Below are 17,199 nucleotides of genomic sequence, written 5' to 3' on the forward strand. Positions count from 1 at the left end.
CGGCGGAACATTTTATCTGCGAACTCAACTACGATAAAATAATGATCGCATATTTTTTTAGTTCCGCTTCGCGAGAGTAGTTGGTTTCGTTTTTATTGTTAGATGGTTTTTGAACAGGGAAATGGGCAAGTGGCTCGTGTGATGGAACGTAATAAGCCAGCCTCCTATGGACGTTACCGCATTACCGATCGAGAAGTGTCTTGCCGGTCTATGAGATAAAATTCAAACTACCTAAGTAAATATTTACAACCACAGGCGCTAGATAACATCTCAATGCATTACCATATGAACCGAAAGACGTCCACTGCTGGACAAAGGCGTACCTAGAGATGGCCATGACGATCGGTCCTGCGCTGCCCTCATCCAACCACCTTAGCAGTGGGAGGCTCATTTGCACCCGATGCCGGCTAGGTAAATGAGACTTGACATCTTATTATTAGTCTCAAGGCGACGAGCGCAGTTTTAGTGCTGCTCAGAATTTTTGGATTTATCAATAATCCTGAGCGATACTGCATTGTAATGGGCAGGGCGTATCAATTACCATCAGCTGAACATCTTACTCGTCTCTTACCTTATTTAAAAAGAAAACTATGCGGTCTTGACCAGATCATTGATCTATCTTGTCGGGACCTTCCAACACAGCCTTGCTGAACCCGGGTCTTCTTAGCACCGTGGCCACCACGAGCGGGGCCGCCGGGGACTGGGGGCTTTACAGTGTCTGTCATTTTTCGTTTTGGGGGGGGTTTTGCCGTTATAGCCACGCTTGGTAAGCGGGTTGGCGATCGAAGTAGATGGTGATGCTCTCTCGGAAGGATGCTGACACCCATGACGAGATGGGGTGGTGCTATTCTGGTGCGAAACCACACGTACAATCTTTTAGTATATCAGGGTTAAATGAGCTGTGATTGGTGTCACAGGGCTAAAGTACTCTACAACATAGATAGTTTTGTCGTTAGATAATACTTAGATCGAATTGTCACCTATAAGAAAACTGTTTACCCGAGACATTAAATACAAAATAAGAACACCAGCTCATAGATATAGGGCCTAGTTCAATTCCAGACTTCATTATTTCATTTCATTTCAAATTAATTTAGAAATTGAAATATGATTGTATTCGTTCATTGGATATTTCGGTCTCAGTTTATGAACATTTCTAACAGTAGGCCCTCAGGTAAAGATTCGAACGGCGGCGTACTTTATTCAGATGTTTTAATAATTGAATTTAGTTTTATAGTTATTTATGCAACTGTTGTGTAATAAGGGGTATTAAAACACGAATGTGGGTTTATCACACGAGGCGAAGCCGAGAGAGATAATAGTATGACATGAGTGTTTTAATACCTAATTATCAACAGTTGCATACAAGACTTTATCTACACCCAGAATATAATTCCTTTAAAAGATTCTGAAACAGGTTGATTACTGCTAACATTAAAACAGCCAGCCGTCCTAGTAGTAACCTAATATCATCCATTACTGATTATATACAAATAAACGCAAGAATTATTTATTTTAGTAGTAATTTACATTTTGTATAGTGCAATTATTAAAATTCACTTGAATATTTTGTTCTTTTGCAGTGTTTTAAATATCCGGCGGTGTGCTGTCAAAACTTGAATCGCTCATTTTTTCAATAAAAATGGTTTATTACGACATTGGGTGTTTTAATGTTGGTAATAAGCTAACTGTTTCAGAATCTTTAATAGAAAATTTAAAGCATGGGTGTAGAAAAAGTAACTAATATATAAAGTATGTATTATTTAATTGTAAGTATATAAGACTGTTTAGCGTTTTGTTTCTCTACGAATGATAAAAAATAAATATTATATTTATTGAGTAATCCTATTACATACAATTAATTATTTATTGCAAAAGCAACATCAGGTAGGTCTGTTGCAGACTGACATATTTAATAAAATACTTATAATTTGTAAAAAAAAACTTTAACATTGTTTTTCTATCAGCCAGTATTTGAAAAATCTATTATTAATTTTATATAATAAGCATATACTGGTACCTAATATAAATGGCTGAATGAACGACCGAGTTGTACGTTTACATTAGGGAAACAATTGGTCTGTGTCCGCTAAAGCTTTTACGAAATAATGCGTCGTGTGGAGCACAGCGGGCTTTCAACGTAGTTTTATATTAGATTATTTATATTGTAATACTAGTCGGTCATATACAAAGAACAAAAGACGAAAGATGGTCCAAAGTAGTAACGAACTGGTACCCTATAAATAGGAAACGAAATCGAGGCAGGCCTAATAGGAGATGGAGCGATGACATAGTAGAAACAACTGGAAAGATGTGGACAAGAATTGCAAGAGACAGGAACAAGTGGAAATCAATGGAGGAGGCTTTTACCGCTAAAGGCGGTCCTTATGTCGAAATTAATAACTAATTATACTAACAAAATTGGTATTTTTAATTAAAACAGTGAAATACTAACACATACTAACAAATACAATTTATAAGTAAATATCTTAATGTATAGATGTAAGGAAATAAAGCTATAAATAAATAAATAAACTTGTCGGTCATCCTGATCTTGTTCAGGCCGATTTTGATAATGTCCTGCTCTATTTAACTGCAGTTTATGGCTATGGTTGGAAAAGCGGCAAGTTCAGTATTGCCCTGTTTCACTGCGACGATTAGAATGTTTGCTCATATTTTTAGGACCTAGGTTTTAAATAGAGCGAATAGCCCGGCGGCAACACTCTTGTCGTACTCCTGTGGTTCTGCAATAACAGAAGTTTAAGAGATGTCTTGCCGGAATTCAACATTAAATGAAATCATAAAGTGACCGGGGTAAATATTTCTTGCGATTCGCGCTATTCCCCGAAACATCTTGCGTACCTTATACGAACGGTTGTGCCTTTGAATGTAATACGATTGGTAGTCTTACAGTCATTGTATGAAACGTGCAGTCAATCACAGCTTGACAGATGACGACAAGAGGCTGTTTTAGGTTATTACCTATCAATCCTTAGTTTAACTTACTAGAGGTAGACAAATCTATCGTTTTAGGCTTACTTACATTTCAATAACCTATCGACATAAAGCATTGGACTATAACTATATTAGACATAGCTATGATAAGATCTTGTCATTATACGGTGACAGCAATGTATCCGTAACTAAAGATACGTTATTGAAAACGGCCGTTAATAGAAATCAAAAGTTTCAAACTAAGTCAAATTATACTTCGTGGCCAATCGCGATTACCAGTTATTACTAATATTTCAAACTTTTGTCAAATGACTGCGTGTTTAATACTAAACTAAATTTCAATTTTTACTGAGGCAATCCCGCCTCTTCTTACGTAGTATTTACATTTTCCTTGGTTTTTTATTCAACCAATTAACTGATATTGTATATTAAATAATATTATTATTTCCGTCTTTCGTACGGCATAATTAAATAGGCACTTAAGTATGTACCTAATATTTTATAAAATCTACTTAATTGAATTTAATCAAGAATATTTCTAAAATAATTATTCTTTATAAATAGTGACTGACTGACATAAATTATTTAAGCATATAATAATAAACTCAGAATAACTAGAAAAATATTCGTGTTACCATTAAAGCGCCATCTTGTTGGTTGCCTCTAAAGTATTACCAATCTCGGATCACATACTGAGTTTCTTTTCATTTTATTCCAAGAAGGTTTATCAAAAAAACACAGATGGCGCTTATTAAGTAAAACCGAAGTATAACTCCTTTCAAAGTTATTAATTTAATAGTTGCTATGCAGCAAGAAAATGCCAACTATGGTGTAAGGATTTCCTACTTATAAAATAAGACAGCATTCATTAATTTTTAGAAATTAACTTGTCTATTGCTAGCCACATAACATTTGGTTTAAAGTATTAATTAGTTATGCTTTAATATTTTAACTTGTAATTAAGGAAACATCTTAAAATAATACTGATAATTAAAAGTATTATATATAGTATAAAAAAAGTAATTTACCTTTATTGTTACACCATCACAAAAGCTTGCTTCCCAGAAGTCCTCAATATTCTCCGGAAAGTCAGATTCCTGACCTGGGTTAGGACTCAAAGCTTCCACTCTCTCCTTAAAAACAAATATCAGTCCACCATCTACTTCATCAGGTCTCCAAGCACCACACATTGTAGCCACTGTGCGAGTAAGAGGCTCGTTCACTTCCATTTTCATTTTTTTCACAGGTAGATGTTCAACTTTCAAATCATTCATTACCTTAAGATTACTATTAGACATATTAGAAAATTTTAGAAAAGATATTTTTGTTTTCAAAATGTATGAATAAATTTTATTTAAAGCTTTAAAATATTTATTCATAAGTGAGTTATGACTTAGGCAAGAAAATCTGCTAAATGCTTGTGTAAAATTTTAATTTTATATCAGAAATATGCATAATACTATTTATTATGATATTTTAATGTATTTGCTATGATTAATACTAAGTCTAGATAAATAAACAACTTGCTATGGCCGAAAAAAAGTTTATATTATTTAAAAAAATAGTACACTACTATTTTAACCTCACACGCAACAGTTTAACACAAATTCACTAGATTTTTTACACAGAAAGTAATTAGAAACACAAATTGAAACTGAATACACAAAACCAAACAAAATTAGAGGTTAGAATATTTACCGCTCACAACTCACAATGCTTGTGTTTACCAGCTGTTTGTCAATGTCATTTAGGATGAATGTCATAATATGACAAAAGTAGTCCGACAGTCTAGCTGCCATAGATAAAGAAACCTTAAGATTTTTAGGGAGCACACAAAAAATGCACTGTTGCAAAAAATAATTATTGTACATTAAACACTATTTTTAACGGGACAACAGAACTTAAGAAATTATATGAGATGTTAGAGTATGAAATTGCTGTTTGAAATATTGTGTGCTTACACTGGTTTCTACACACATCACACGCGTAATCACTGCAACATCGGGGACATATCCCTGGTTTCACCAAGATTCTGAGATGGTAGTTCGTATTGCTTCATGAGAAGAAATAAGCTAATGACGATAGAAAGATATCAGATCTGGTAATGTAGGGTGTCTTGTAGAGTTTGAATGATTTTTCGAGCTGTGTGAGGTATCATGGAGTGGTAATGTCGATTATCGGTTTGGATTAATTGACGAGTCAGGACTGGCTCAGTACGAGTTTCGCCATCATACTTCCAAGTTCAATTGATAGTAACATGCTGTTAATGCTTGTCAGGTTATGAGAAAGCTGTAGTGAATTACACCATGACATGAATATGAAACAGCTATCATAAATTTTCGATAATTAAACTTCGTTTCTTAAATTGTTTCAGTGTTTGACCTGGAGCCTGCCATTGCGATGTTCGCGTGCAATCGACCTGTAGAATCCATCTTTTATCACAAGTCACAATTCAACTCGAAATTTCCTCATTTCTGTGCCAGTTTCGTATGGTAGTATTGTTATTATTTATGGTAAAGCGAACATCAACGCGTGCCTCTGAACCTCTGAACTTGCGTCACCTCTGAAGGCCAGCCAAATTATGGGGCAACAATTTTTCAAGCCTTTTTATTTTACCGAATCGATGCAAATTATATACTTATAATTTTTGTGGGTATGCTAACATGGAACCATATTCTGCTCATAATATCAAAGTTTTTGTTTTTCTTTAAGAAAAACTTATTGAAAAATACTTCTTACGAATTAATGGATTATAATGATAATAAAGCTTTTGTCTTATAGTATTTAAATGATTATGGATTTTTAACAAAATACTTTTCTTGTAATTAGAGGTACTTTGGCAATACTCTATAGTATATTAATATAAAACACAAAATGGCATGAGAAATTTTATTCCTCAGCAACAACAACTCATAAAGGTCTTGAAGAGGAACATACACGGGCAGGATACACGCGAAGAACGAGTGGGTCATCACTAGTACTATGTAATAACTTATACATTTATTATAATATTATGTATGTATCTAGTTGAGCAATTAATAGCAGCCTTCGTCATATCAGTTTTGTCATTGATTAAACCCCGTCACGTGATTGGCCTAAGAATACCTCATCAGTTGCTATGCTGTTCTCAAACTATTTTCGAGTGAAACAATGCTAAATAGATGTGAGCGACACGACAATAGCGTTGAAATCGCGAGCTGTCAATATGACACATGTCAATCCGATGTCTTACCACTGTGTGTGATTGAATTACCCGATCAAAATGTGTTTATTAACTTAATAAAGCAATTAAAGACTAATAATTTAATAAAAAAAATATTTATCTAAATAGATTAATCACACGAGTTACTAATTAGTTAAGCTAGGTAGTTAGTAATTTATTTTCATTAACTTACTAAGTTACTTATTTTCATTAAGTAATTTATTTTCATTAACTTACTTACTACTTAAATAAGAACGTAAGTATCTAAATTTACTGAAAAGGACAATAAATAGTAACAATTATCGCGACGAGTCTTACTAAGGCCTTCTTGGGAAAAGAATACCATTCGAGGTATATTTTTTTAATAACACGGTTAATACTGGGTGGGCTGTCGCATAAATTAAAAAATATATTATAATAATTTATTAGCCTAAAACAAAATGCTATATTAACAAGGATTCTTTATTTATGTATATTCTATAAGAAATTTATATTTTTCAATCTATTATATAATTTCACGTCATAATGTCGGAAATTGTTTAGAGTTTTTTCACACTTATCAGAGAAAAATGACAATACAAATTTTTATATGATGGCTTTTCAGCTAGCTTAGATCATATATAGAAGCGTATTAAATTTTTTATGTACATTACACACATTACATAATATTCAATATTTCACAGAAAAAACAGAAAAAATTGCTGACAGCCAGCTTTTCGAGCTTATTTACATGTTAAACGCGTTTAGAAAAATGTTTTTGGTAATCGGAAATTCCAATGATAAAAATTTGAATGATAAAGGAAGAAAAACAATTACACACACATGCTACGAATTGTGTCGTGTTTGAGAGTTACAGAGTTCAAACCTATTTTGTTTTATTTTTTTATTTAGACTGTTTCTGTTAAAAGGTAAGCTTAAGTACTTACCTACTAATTACATAGGTAAAAAAATCAGCAAATGAGTGAAAATAAAAAAATATGAATGTTTTATATATGTCCTTATTCCTTGTGGGACACCACTGCATGCTTTATATTTATTACCATGCGGGATGTGATGAACTTTGAATGAATTTATGGATAAAATATGCAATGTTGCGTATATATTTCATAAGTAATGTAAAAAAAGCGCGTACACATTCCTTAAAGGCCGGCAACGCACCTATGATTCCTCTGGTGTTGCAAGTGATTGTGGGCGGCGGTGATCACTTAACAACAAATGACCCGTACGCTCGTTTGTCCTCCTATTCCATAACAAAGTGTAGCTGTACCTACAACCAATAACATCAATTAATACAAATGTCTAATATCTATAGTGCCACAAACTTATCTGGCCCGGTGGCCAAAAGTAGAACTAACGTCGCCATTTTGTAATGTCAATCAGCCTGTTATTCCATGACATTCCCACCATTGATTGTTTGTTCCGTGTGTTTATTTTTCTTTTTGTGGTTTTAATAAGTGAAAAATGCCAAAAGCTTTAAAAAGTGATGCGAGGAACGTTATATTACAAGTTGTGAATTATATGAAGGTAGAAAAACGCCTTCAGGCACCAATTATATCCTTCGATAAGTTGTATGAACGCGTTGCTGCTGCCACAGGTTAGTGTTGTCAGCTTTTAAAAAAATACCACCACACACTTTAAATCAAAATACATATTTTTAAATATTATTTATTTACTTTTTGTTATTCCTATTGTAGGTGTCGGGGAGTGATTTGTAAGAAAACTTGTAAAAGAAAAAGAGCAAGCAGATGAAACTGGAACAAAGATTTCCACTCCAGGGAAGAAAAGGAAAAGGACTAAAGGCAAAATTGAAGTGGACAATTTTGACCTCGGTGTCATTAGAAGAAAAATTCATGACTTCTACAGCATGCGCAAAGAAATTCCCACATTAGCAAAGTTGTTAAATGTGCTCCAAGAAGACATTGATTTTAAAGGGAGTCGTGAAACACTCCGAAAAATACTCACTAAAATTGGATCTCGTTATAAGAAATCAAAATCTAATCGAAAAGTACTAATTGAACGTAATGACATATCAGCATGGAGAGCTAATTATCTACAAAAAATTTATGAAAATGAATGCGGTGAAAAAAAAACCAGTCATATTTTTGGACGAGACTTATATTCATTCGTCTCATACAGCTGGACGCTGCTGGCAAAGTGATGAAGTTGATGGTGTGCTTAATCCAGTCTCGAAAGGAAACAGATCAATAATTGTTCATGCGGGAGGACAAGCTGGCTTTGTCGAGAATGCATTATTAGTTTTTCAATCAAATACAAAAAGCGGTGATTATCACGATGAAATGAATAGTACAAATTTCAAAAAATGGGTGACTGATAGACTTCTACAAAATCTACATCGGCCAACAATCATAATGGATAATGCCCCATATCATAGTATTTCTATAAACAAATGCCCTAATTCAAATTATAAAAAGGCTGATATGCAAAAATGGCTGTCAGAAAACAATGTTGAATTTAGTGAACATTTCACAAAACCGCAACTCTACGAATTAATTAAAAGGCACAAACCAAAACCTATTTACGAAATAGATGAATTATTGAAAAGTAATGGACACAGCGTGTTAAGGTACCATACCATTGCGATTTAAATGCAATCGAAATGATTTGGAGCTCTATGAAAAGAAATGTAGCAGATCAGAATATTGGTAGATCAAATTCTGAAATGCCTACATTGATTGCAGAAGCTTTTGATAAAATAACAGTTACGGAATGGCAAAAGCATTGCAATCATGTAAAAAAAATTGAAAACGAGTATCGAAAAAGGGATGGATACTTAGACGAGGCTTTATTATTAATTTAGGTAGTGATAGTGAAAGTGAAAGTAGTGACTGATGATAATGAAATGACTTATGAATTAAACAATTCCGGTGATATACGAATACCTGGAATATCTCCGTTAGAGAACACTCGTTCATACATTTTATGTAAATGATCATAATTATTGTATAAAAATAAAAAGATTTTTAATGGCACTATTTGTTTACTTTTTAGTGAAGTAACATTTATGTTACATTAGGCGTGTTCAGGGTGTCACTATTAACGCTACTTTTGCTATTATCTGTCAGATGCGTGAATAAAAAATAGCGAAAGAAAGCGAAAGTAGTGAAAACCGTGACACCCTGAACACCTCTAATATGTGCATATTATTTTTACCCACTTTATTGCAAAAAATATTTACTAGCAACACTAAATGCGATAACAGCGACGCTGCCAGCGGGCCAGATAAGTTTGCGAGACTGTAACTTGTAACGTAATTAATACCTTCGTAGCATTATAGATCGTAGAAATATAAATCGTGCATATTAACTGTAATAAGCGTATGCCGAAAGAATCGTTCTAAAAACAACATATTATTTATTTTTATATATATATTTATAAACCGTAATATTAGCTCTTATAAGAACCATTTCGTTATGCTGTACATCAACTCATAGAATCATGCAGATCACCAGTAGTCATCTCATCGAAGTACAGGCATCGTCACGTTCTCTCGAAGACCGCAGATATACTCACGTGATCAGTCATATGCTCCGCGATACACAACCTCACAGCAAGGCCGAGCGTACTCTACTAAAGCGTCGCGGCGTCGATCACTATTCATTCAATTTTAATCAATGAGCGACAGAGTGGGTTTTCAATGCTCATTGACATCGGATGATCGAGGATCGAAGCGAGTTTACACAAGCGCTCGCTGGCCGGCTTACTACGATAGCATTAGTTTTAGAGCGAGATAGAACACATTATATTATTCTCAATTCTTATTGAATGAAACGTTTAACTATTGGTCAAAATGTAAGCTTTAGTATTGGTGTGTATTTTCTAAATATTTTTAAACTTATAATTGGTTAACTAGTTTTAAGGATTTTGTATATATATCATGTAACTGAAGTAAAATATATCTTCCACATATTCCTCGCAGTCTTTATACTACTCAAGCAGTTGTTTTATTTAATCTCCAAACGCTCAGACTCTAAAAAAGCACCAAGAGAGGGCGGCGGGGGAAGAATCTTATACAAAATGCAAATAGCCGGTTAGAGTAACGTATTACACAGGAAGGTGCGCGTTATAACACACTACACATTATATATTACTATATATTTTTACAACAGTATAGCACATTATAAAATTTGCCACTAGGCTGTTATAATTATATTATTTCCGTAGTGTTAAAATTAGTTTGAAATTTAATTACATCGCCATCTATGTACCCGAGCGGAAAGTGGTGCGTATCTTTTATTAAATTAAAATTTTGTAAATTTAATGTTTTTTAACAGATGGCCCTTTTTTTAATTAGCTTTAGTAAGTTCTTTGTAATCAAAGTAATGTGAACACTTCGCATATCATAATAAAAGCTATTTTTACTTGCGACGATTAAATATAAAATTATAACAATGTTGTTTTAGATTGAAAAGTATTGTGAACACTCTTGCTTTTTTTTTCGAGAGGAGTAAAGTACATTTACGCATTGAAGACCACGAAAAGGGGCCCATATGTCGGGCTCGGGTGTATACATCCCCTACCGACTAAAAAAACTCCTCTGTGCTGATAGCCCTGAAGGCTTTTACAGCGAAGCCGGGCGGGGGCCTTGAAAATGTAGCTCATAGGCGCGGGGCGTCTTGGAAGGAGACTCGAACCTCGGACCGCCTGCTAACTAGGCTGGATGGAGAGAAGATCACTAACGATCTAATATATCTGTTAGTCCAGTGGACTCAAGGTTTGAAGAGACTTCGCACTCGCTGGCGAGTGCGGTGATATATGTATGTAAATATGTGTAAGTGTTTGTAACTGTGTGACTATATGTGTGTAGTGTTATTGTAGGTGTGTGATTTGTGATGTGAGTGTGAGTGGTGTTAAACGATTACAGGACGAGGACTATCTCGTCGGGCATCTATCAAAGTGTGTGAATCGTATTATAGTAGGTTGCGGCCGCTGGAAATCGTCAAAGTGACGAGTGGCAGCGGTTTGATGTACATGGCCGCGCCTACGTCTTCGAGGGCGGTGTGGTTGGTTTGGTGTCGGTGTCGGTGATGGTGTTGGTGTTGGTGCCGCGTTCGCGATCGTAATATAGTCGTCCGGGTCGACTAGTACGTGTCGAGGTCACCTCTGTTTGTTCAGACTGTGGTCTAGAAGAGTGTAAGCCCACTCTTGCTATAAACATTAGACTTAGAGCAATTTCTACTTGCGATGAGACGAAGATAAATAACATTTTGGATGAAACAACACTTTCATTCATTAAATTTCCGACGAGAATCATTTACAAATTTGCGAGTTTTTATATTGACAAACTTTTATTTGTGTTTAGAAGATTATTATTATCATATTGAAGTAAAATTTTTGTAAAAACTATAGTGTGGGATAGTAAATTAGATGGCTATGTGTAATATATTGTAAAATATGTCTTGAGTTTTTTTATGTAAATAGATAGTATTAGTGTAAAAATAAAAGTTTTGTGAATAGTGTAGATATACGTTTAAAAGATTGTACTGTGTAGGTAAAAAAAGCTTTCTAAAAAGCACAACAAAAAAATACCATCTAACTGGCTAGCACCTACTTAGTGTTAAAGTAATTATTCCTCTTTAAATAACACTAAATAACTGCGAACCGCAACAACAACAAGCGTAAATAATTCCGATTAAAATTTATAACATCTAATATATATTATAACAGTTTACAACAACAGTTAGAAAAATTGAAAAATTATAACAGTTTAGCCCACCTCTTAATGTATTTTATTTACGCTGTAGATAAGTCCCGAGTTCAACACTAGATGCCGTTGCCAGTCTTACTATGTTGGTTGAAAAAAAAAGTACTGAAATGTTGAAAAAGGTTACAATATAAACTCATATAACTAATATAGTTTTAAAACACAACGATAATATCAACCAAAATAACATTATTTCACAAAAGATAACTAGTTTGAGTTAAGGACTAAGCTGTTAATGACGCTGCGTCATCTTCTAATAGTTTATTCAGCTGTTCTGTTCCCAGTCTATTCTGATTCCATCATGTCGCTGACTTGGCAATTCAGCAAACAAGTCTCTCTTTCAATGACATAATCTACCTATTAGAAATTGTACTGGATATTTATACAAATTAGCTTGGACTAGAAAATAAGGTGTAGGTACGTCATAAATAATAAATGCACATTATTTTTATTTTTGGCTCTTGTAAAAATACCATAAAAAATGTTCATTATATTATTTCACATAATATATTTATTTATTATAATCTTTATATTATTATATTAATAGCAGCCAGAATAAGTAATCAAAATAAGTATACATTTAAGGAAAGTGTGGGCAAGTCGGTCGCGGGAGACCTCGTAGTCCTTAGCACCTGGTACCGGCGAGCAGTTTGAAAAGAGTAATGAATGTAGATGAACCGCGTCAGGTTTGTAATGATAGAAGCAAGTGGCATTCTATTGTCTCTGTCTACCCCGACGGGAAATAGGCGGGAGTGTGAGTATGTCTGTGTGATAATAACAGAATGTTCAACTTTTTATAAAGTGACTTCACGCTGAGGCAGATACTTCAAAAATCACTAATGCTAATCCCGTTTGTCTACTGACGTCACGCTGACGTTACACGTAATGGTTCCATCCTCGTTTCATTGCGCGAAGGCTTAACGAGACGGTTTTTACAAAAGTTTATCTGTTCTTCTCAGGTCTGAGGTGTGCCAAAACGATTTTTGAATTACTGGTAATTTTTGACGTTCAGTGAGTGATATTAAAATCCTATTTTGAATAAAAGTATATTTTGTTTTTGAGCGTAAAATATGCTTCTACTCTACAATTTTTTTTTTAAATTTTACTAATTAAATTTTTCAAATTTAAATAAGTAAGTATTGATTCATGACACAACTATCATACCACATACGTTATAAAATTAACAAAATAATAAGAATACCTCACAAAATGCCACTAGCTCAGCATAATAGGAATTGAGATCAGGGTAACCAATTCCAATACTGATATTTGGTAGGTAAATACCAAGTCGACTTGTTGACAGTATCCGTGGACAACACAACCTTTTTTTGGAGAGGAGGAAATACGTTTATGTATTGAAAACCCCGAAACGGTCGCCCATATGTCGGGCTCGCTTGTGACACCCTCTACCGACTAAAAAGCTCCTCTATGCTGTCAGCTTTAAAGGCTTTAACAGAGACATAGGACGTAATGAATCTATAACTTAATAGTAAAAATAAAGCCATTTTCATTATTATCACAGGTGGAGTTTTTAATCATCAATTACATAATATTTTACCGCCATCTTACTGAGCAAATGTTGCGCCATTCTGAAGATTGTTCCAAGTTGATTATATCCGTCGAGTGTTGACATCTGTAAAATATCAACTATGTCATAAATGATCCAGTGGACGTAACAAATGAAACATCTTAAAACTTGCTACATTTGTATGGCTCTTAAAGCAGCGAGTTTCACTACACAAGATTCACTATACATTTGAAATTATGTATTTGATTTGGACATTTGTTAGCTTTGAGCACACTCTCAACTTAAACGACGGTAACGTATTTCTTGGCACACGGGCATATAATAATAATAATATAATAATACTGACACACTTTTACACACTATCGTTGTCTTGTCTATGGGTTCAAGACAACAATATATTTAATACAATATACTTACTTACGGCCGTTCCAAATATACTATCTACAGATAAAGATAAATTACTACATTATACTGTCAGTAATTAGCTGTCCATTATCTGAAGCTGTCCCAATATACCCGATAAGTCATTCTTATCGCCTTATATTGCGACGCGTGAATTGCAATTTCCATACAAAATTCTATCCCTGGTAAGCTATACGTCATCCCATTGACAGATAGCGCGACGGATAAGGTAAGTTACCGTCGATAAGTTTATTGTGACAGATAAGTCAACGATAGTTACGATTTTTATCTCAAGTAAGAGATAGACTGAATATTGAGAACGGCTGTTAAACTTAAATGAGCTTCCTTGTGCGGTGTTTCCGGGACGATACGACATGGGTACCTTCAAGAAAAGCGCGTACACCTTCCTTAAAGGCCGGCAACGCTCTTGTGATTCCTCTGGTGTTGCAGGAGAGTGTGGGCGGCGGTGATCACTTAACACCAGGTGACACGTACGCTCGTTTGTCCTCCTAATCCATAAAAAAAAAAACTACATAAATACATATAAATATCCATGACTCAGAACCAAATATAAATATACTTAGGCGGTTACCTCACCACTTCCCGTGAGCCTCTTGCCCGTTTGCCTCCTCATATAAAAAACAGGTAAGCAATAATATCTACCATCTGGTATAACCCAATTCTTATCTGTTATTAAGACTTTAATCATACAACTTTTTAACTTTAATGATATCTTTACATTGCTGGCTAGCTGATTTTATTATATGCAAACTAATTTTAATGATATTAGCGAGAATATACCACAATTTTAGGCAGGACTTTTTTATTTTCCTTTGTATACAATAATAATTCTGTGAGTAGTAGAAATTTTTTTTCACATAAATTTAATTACTTACATAATATTTATTATTTATATAATACATAATAATAATGTTTACAGGATGTACAAATATCGCTACTAGAAAGTGTACCAGGTATATTTCCTTTTAAATAACTAGGCTGATTCGTTGGCCGAAATAAATGCCAGTGTAGCTCTAGTGAGACGCGCACAACAGAAAGTATATACAAATATGTATATTATATATATTTTTAAATTTTTACATACACAAAAAGAATATACATGAGTCATGGATGTTTATATGTATTTGTGTATGTTTATGTAAGTATATTGTATTAAATATATCGTTGTCTTGTACTCATAGTACAGGCTAATGCCTAGTTTGGGGCAAGATAATTTGTGTAAGAGTGTCAATATTATATTATATATATATTATACATAAATTATGTAATACATTAATTGTTCATCCCTCTAGTGCAACAAATCATCATCAAACTTTACAAAGAATAAAGATACAAGACTCCCCGAGACATTCTGTCATCGGCAGTCGAATCATCTAATATATAAAATTCTCGTGTCATGGTGTTAAACTTTGAACTCCTCCGAAACGGCTTGACCGATCCTTATGAAATTTTATTTTCATCCCCCTTAATGTTAAGGGTGGTCCACACGAATTATTTTTTTAATTTTTTTGACATTTCTTTTTAAATTTGTTTGATTATGAGTACGCATTAAAAATACATACAACTTCAAATTTTCACCCATCTACGATCAACAGTTACTTTTGTATCGCGATTTAAATATCAGCAATACAACGTTTGCTGGGACAGCTAGTATAATATAAAATATCTCTACTATTCTATATTTCACGACCTTTCATTTCATACTTACAAACCAGTGTTGTAATTTCACGAATTTTCGATTACGCTAGTTTCATGGCCTTATGCACAAGAAATACTTTCTAACTAAAGACAGTGAAAAACGTTTGTATTAGTGTTACTTTTTCTCCGCTATATGTCATAGACAATCCTTGTTTTGAGAGACACTGTCCACTCTGACATCACATTGTAGATGAATGTTGAAGCTTTCACAATACCTAGACAATCATTTATCTTGTTGGTATTTGTCCATATATGTTCTTATTATAATGTAATGATCAGTTTGGTTTTAATCAAGTGACGCGCTTGGTTATAGCCAAATCAATGATATAATTATTTAAATATTGTCAATAGTTAATTATACAAATGATTTAAGTTCTTTAGTGTTAATTCCGCCAATATTTGTTTTTAAAACAATTCGACACGTGTTTCGTCCATACACGAGGCACCCTCAGGAAGTGTTGTCTCGCCAAAATCATGCACGAGACTTGTCTCACGAGAATGTCTCGTGCCAGATTTAAAATACGATGTTACTTAAGAAGAGTTTTTGGCCATTCTTTCGATTGGCATTATAAAAGTAGGGGTGTTTTTTTTTACATTTCAGTCGGTTCGATTCCCAGACGAGGCAAGTATTTTTTAAAAAAACTTTGAATGCAGAAGTACTAACTTTTAAAAATAACATAAAGTCTTCTTTCAGTAAAATAGCCTATCTTCGATATTTAAGGTATTTTCCCTTCATGTCCCATAACTTTGGGATAGCCTGTATATAATTGTCATAATGTGACGTTGTATAAAAACAAAGAATCTGGAAAAATATAATAAGCTTCGACCACAATACAAGTAATAGAATACTATACTGTGTGTCGACTGCTTTGTTATCTCAAGTTAAACTTAAATTAGTACATTACGCAATCACTCCAGTTGTTTAAAATATTCTTGATCAATAAGCAGCAATGTAGAACATTTATTCAGTAAATACGTATGCTGAATATAGAACCCGTTTCGGGCAGTGACAGTTGACGCACGACTTATGAGAAAAGTGTGCTAACATTGTCTTTAACACTTTTGCCGTTTCGCGATCAGACTGCGAATCACGGACCCGTATAAGTACCATTGGACAGGGTATTCCATATGTTTGACAGTAATTTTTTTGAAGCGCCATTCGCGAGCGTCCAGAGAACTAATTTTGACGTATAAAACAAACAGATGCGAAGGAATGTACAATACTCTGAAGAATTTTTGCATTTTGAATTAATTTAATTTGTTTTCCGTGTTATAAATAACAATATACTTCAAGAAACAACGTTATAAAATACACTTTTTTTTTGTAAATAGTTTCCCACCATCTATCGATGTTTGCTGAGGTTGTCATCACTAGTTTTAGTACCGCAGACTCTCGCTACATCGCCAACAGCGCCAAAATGGAGAATACCAAACAGGCACAAAAGCACTTTGACAGCCGCCAGTCCAATGGTATATACCTAGTAGAGGTCAGTGCTGCGAATGATATGGGCTTATTTGTGCATAGAACGTCATAAGCTATGTGAATAAAAGTCTATCATACAAATCGCATGACATTTCAATTTACACTTTGTCTGTTGAACTATGTGCCCTGCCCAATGCCACATCAGTTTCGCAATCATTTGGACTATGTCGGTAACTTTGGTTCTCCTA

The 17,199-nt window shown here is 34.0% G+C and overlaps 1 protein-coding gene across 2 annotated transcripts in view; it reads right to left on the reverse strand.

Annotated features, from left to right (window-relative positions):
* Nucleotides 1-4,210, reverse strand: part of LOC126979890 (pseudouridylate synthase RPUSD2) — a 469,930-nt gene extending 465,720 nt beyond the window's left edge. The window contains exon 1 of one of the 2 annotated variants that reach the window (XM_050829463.1): nucleotides 3,984-4,210. In XM_050829463.1, coding sequence (XP_050685420.1) covers nucleotides 3,984-4,190 — 207 coding nt within the window. In that variant the 5' untranslated portion in view covers nucleotides 4,191-4,210. The remainder of the gene's footprint in view (nucleotides 1-3,983) is intronic. The other variant, XM_050829464.1, reaches the window with a different exon arrangement.
* Between the last annotated feature and the right edge of the window lie 12,989 nt (nucleotides 4,211-17,199).

Source organism: Leptidea sinapis, chromosome 4, assembly GCF_905404315.1.
Source record: "Leptidea sinapis chromosome 4, ilLepSina1.1, whole genome shotgun sequence".
NCBI classification, from domain to species: Eukaryota; Metazoa; Arthropoda; class Insecta; order Lepidoptera; family Pieridae; genus Leptidea; species Leptidea sinapis.